The sequence below is a fragment of the Belonocnema kinseyi genome, chromosome 1, assembly GCF_010883055.1.
Source record: "Belonocnema kinseyi isolate 2016_QV_RU_SX_M_011 chromosome 1, B_treatae_v1, whole genome shotgun sequence".
Classification (NCBI taxonomy): Eukaryota; Metazoa; Arthropoda; class Insecta; order Hymenoptera; family Cynipidae; genus Belonocnema; species Belonocnema kinseyi.
The window spans coordinates 115786690-115791709 of NC_046657.1; the positions used below are offsets into that span (position 1 = coordinate 115786690).

The 5020-nt window shown below is 24.3% G+C and overlaps 1 protein-coding gene across 1 annotated transcript in view; it reads left to right on the forward strand.

Moving 5' to 3' along the window:
- The window catches only part of LOC117179775 (fanconi-associated nuclease 1-like), a 30907-nt gene that overhangs the window by 23107 nt on the left and 2780 nt on the right, over positions 1–5020 (forward strand). Inside the window, exon 6 of the mRNA XM_033371877.1 lies at positions 3967–4042. Within this exon, the coding sequence (XP_033227768.1) occupies positions 3967–4042 (76 nt within the window). The remainder of the gene's footprint in view (positions 1–3966; positions 4043–5020) is intronic.

The window sequence follows — 5020 nt, forward strand, 5'->3', positions numbered from 1 at the left end:
TCATAATTTAAAAAGATATCAGTTCAACTAATTATTTTTAAAAACTGTTGAAATCGAATTTGGACAGATTTTTCTTATGAAAATTTGTAAAATTCCCGGACAAGAAAAAAATTCACTGTCATTTCCTTGTTTTTCCCGGTCTCAGAAAATTCCTGGTCATTTCCCAGTCAAGCGACCACCCTGCAAATCCTTATCTTTTTGCGAACATAAGTGGTTTCTGTGAAATCATTTGGAATTATCTAAAACTTTTATCAAATCTTTAAACCTTTAAAATCCTTGAAATCTTTGTGAAATTTCTTGAAATATTTATGAAATCTTTGAAATATTTAAGAAATATTTCTTTAATCTTTGTTTTGTGAAATCTGTTTTATTTATTAGGAATCAACAAAATCTTGTAAAATTTCCTAAATCTGGTTGAAAAATATATTTGAAATACTTGAAATCGTTTGAAACCCTTATGAATTCTTTGAAATATTCGTGATATCTTTCTGAAATTTGTTGCAATCGTTTGAAATTACTGGGATATTTAAAATCTTTGTTAAGTCTTTTGAAATCAACTAAATAAAATTTATATCATTTTAAATATTTGAAATGTTCTGAAATCTTTGAAATTTGTTATACTATACCCTTGTTGAAATCTTGGAAGAGCTTGAAAACTTTTAAAATCTAAGAAAATTCTGTGAAATTTTTTGAAATCTTTATGGAATCTTCATGAAATTATTTGAAATATTTGTGAAACCTTTCATAAAATCTTTTGTAATCGTTTGAAATCACTAGAATATTTGAAATCTGTTGAAAAATTCTTAACAATTTTTAAATCGTTTAAAATCTTTGAAAATATTTTTAAATCCTCACGAATTCTTACAAACATTTGTGAAATATTTTTGCAATATTTTTTATTCGTTGAAATAAATGAATTACTTAAAATCGTTGTGAGCACATTTGGCTTGTCTTTTGAATCATTGACATCCGCAAAATCTTTTTGAAATATTACAAATATAAAAAATATTTTGAAATGTTTGAAATCTTTAGAATTATTCACAATATCTTTGCATTGCAACAAAATTACTGTTTTAAGAACAAACAAAAAATCATTAAAATTTAGGGTTCTCGTGAAAAAATCAAGGAGATCTGAAATTATTTGTAATATTTTGTAAGTACCTTCGAAAAATTGAGATTTCATCTTTTAGAATTTTGAAAAATGACTGAGTGAACGGGCTTTTTAGAACGAACCTCATTGTTCAGCGGATTCCATACAAAAAGATCCGGAAATCCGGATTTCCAGACGTTAAAATTGGCGGCTAGACGTTCGCAAATTCCTGCAACTCCGGTCGTTCCCAAGCTCATCGCAACTTCCTAAAAATTAAAATTCATATCTATTACAGGGTGTCTACTCAAATCCTGGAAGAAAATTCCCTGACAATTCCAGTTTTTTTCCACATATTTCAAGTTTTTCCAGTTATAACTTATATACAGTATAAATATTTTAATAAAGTTATATAATTAAAATATATAATAATTAATAATAATATAATTATAATTAAATATAAATATTTTGCATTTTTTTTAAGGAACTAGGAATATGTATAGAGTTTCTGCTAGTTTATAATAAAGTTTGTTTCTTTAGTTTTTAACGATTCAATTAATATGTTTCGTTTAGAAAGCGTTAAACACCTTATATTAGAAGATATTCTTAAAAATATATAAACACCATCGATTAATTAAATAATGAAGTAATATTAAAAACATAAAAATTCATTTCTTGAATTTGTCTCCAAAGCACCGAATAGTTGAATTTGAACTATAAAAGATCAGTTTTTATCCAAAAATGAAATAGTTAAATTCTCACTTGAAATAATTAATTTTCAACAAAAAAGCAATATTTCAAGCAAATTGACGAATTTTCAAACTAGAAGATTAATTGTCTACCAAAAAAGACGACTTAGAACAAAATACTTGAATTTTTAACGAAACAAGTGAATTTTGAACTAAAAAATAGTAATTTTCAACCGATTAGTTGAATTTAAGATTTAAAAAATCCATATTTAATCGTAAGTGGAATAGTTAACTTTTCAGTTTAAAAAAAATTAAAAGAAAAAAAAACAATTTTCAACAAAATAGTTAAATTTTCAATAAATGATGGAATATTCAAATGGATTAGTTGAATTTTCAACCAAAAAGATAAATTTACCAATAAAATTATGAATGTTCAATTGGATTACTTGAATTTTCCACGAAAAAGATAAATTTTTAAACAAGAATATTAATTTTAAACAAAAAAAGACTATTTTTCCACAAAATAAATAAATTTTCAACGAAATTGTTGAGTTTGAAATTAAAAAGGCAAATTATCAACAATATATTTGGATTTTGAATTAAAAAAAAAAAAATTTTTTTTACCAAAAATGCAAGTTATTTTTTTAGACAAAAAAATTAGCCAAACTAATGAATTTTTAAATAAAATATTGAATTTTCAACTGGAATAGTTGAATTTTAACTAAAAAGATGAATTTTCAACTAAAATGATGAATTTCTCACTGTAATAGTTAAATTTTCAACTAAATGATGAAATTTCAACTACAAAGATAGAATCTTCAATTGGAATAGTTACGTTTTCAGTTTAAAAAATAATAAATTTCGACTAAAATGATAAATCTTCAACTAAAATAGTGGAATTTTCAAACAAGAAGATTAATTTTCTACCACAAAATATGATTTATCAACAAAATATATCAATTTTAAAACAAAAATTTAATATTTAAATTTCTGTTCAAACAAAAATTAATTTTTACCCAACATGGTTCATCTTTAACTGAAATCGTGACTCTTGTGGAATAGTTGAATTTTTAAGTAAAATAATGAATATTTAACTGGAATAGTTGACTTTTCAACAAAGAAGATTAATCTATACCAAAAAATACGAATTTTCAACAATATACATTAATTTTAAAGTAAAATTATGAATCTTCAACTTGAATAGTTGCATTTTAAACCAGAATGATAAATTTTGAACCAAGAAAATTAATTTCTACCAAAAAATATGATTTTTTCATTAAAAAAAGATAATTCTTTAAGTAAAAATTGATCAGTTAAATTTTCAGATAAAAAAAGTCATTTTAAGCTGAAGAGATGCATTTCTAACTAAAGTGATGGAATATTCAACTGAAATAATTACACTTTCAGTTTAAAAAAAAAATACAAAAAAAAAACAATTTTCAACAAGATAGTTCAAGTTTTAACTATAATAATTAAATGCTCAGTAAAAAATGAATTTTTAGTCAAGGAAAAAACGAATTTTCAACAAAACAGCTCAGTTTTCAACCAAATAGATGAATTTTCAATTAAAATGATGAATTTTCAACCAAAAAGTTAATTTTTAACAAAAGACTTTAACTTTTAAGCAAGTAATAATAAAATTTCCATTAAAAAAATTATAATAATTCTGGACCAAAAATATAATAGTTAATATTCCAATGAAAAAAGATTTTAATTTTTAATCCAAAACAGTTTAATTCAACCAAAAAAGACGACTTTTAATATGAGTTGAATTTTTAACTATGAAAGAAATTGCTTTTAATAAGAGAGAGGAAACATTGCCAACAAAAGTGATCAATTTAAAATAATATAATAATAGAAAAATTAAAAAAAAATTGAAATCATACAATAGTTAAATTTGCAGTTTAGAATTATTGTTATTGGCACTCTGTATTTTTATTTTAACCCGTAATTCTACATCAATAATAATAAGAATATTTTTAAATATTAATTTAAGTATTTCATGTAAAGAAAAGAAATAATAAACAAACCTTAAAGTGCTGTTCAGTTTCGAAGAGATGACTCGAAATGGTGGATCGAAAGTCTTTATATTTAATGAACTCATCGCACATTAATTCTCCAAAACTTTCGGTATCCAGCGACCTAATGAAACTTATTTTGCTCTCCAGTTTTTCTTTCCTGTTATCGTAGAAGTGCGAGGTGTATAAATCGAGGGGCAATTCCTGATATGAAGAAACAAACGCTCCCGGAACTGGAATGTCGTACAGTTCGCTCCAGAATAAAACTGTAAATAGCGTCAAAGGCAAAGAACCTTCACAGTGAAACCCTCTCGGGTATCCGTCCTTATAATAATGTCGAAGGGCGATTTGTTCCACTCTAGTGTATGCTTTACCCTCTCCTCCGATATCGACACTCCAAGTACTTTTAGAACCCGTTACATTCCTGAAATAATAATAAAATACAGAACCATGAGTGTTTTTATGTGAAAATTAAATACCCAAAATTGAGCAATTTCAAATCCATGGTTCGATATTATATCTCCAAATGAAATACAATTAAAAATTAAAAATTGAATATTGTACAAATTTGACCTATTGAAATTGTCTTGTTTATAAATTTTCAATATTAAATTATTCAACTTAGAAGGGTTTCAATTTTATTATTTAACTGACAATGCATGGAGAAAAGGCAAAAAATAATAAAAAGCTTGAAACTGTTTCTAAATTTTTACCGGAAATATTATTTTTTAGAAATTATCAGTTTTATCACTTCTATATATTGTCTTTTTAAGCAATTTTTAGTGTAAAACATTAAAAATTGATTATTTTTTATTGATTAGTTATTCATAAATCAAAAATTGTTTTGAGATCTATTTTTAATATCGTCTAAAAATTATTATTTAAATAAAAAATAATTTAAAATATTTCCAGGAATCTTAATAAAATGTTTGTATCATCTTGAAACCTCTTGAAAAGCTCTTGAAAACTCAAATTATTCTAATTTTTTGTAACAATTTGATTAAATGCTGGAAAATAAAAAAAAATCATTTAAAATGTCCCAAATTATTTTTGACAATATTGTGGATGTCTTCTGAAATCTTTTTTAATATTATGTTAAAATTAATTTAAAACAAAAAAGTCATTACAAAGGGGGAGGGTCGGTAAGGCCGGTTTTTGGCCTAATTTATTTTTGGACCAAAAAATCTGAAAAAATCATGGTAGTATCTTGTAAGTATCCCGAGTCG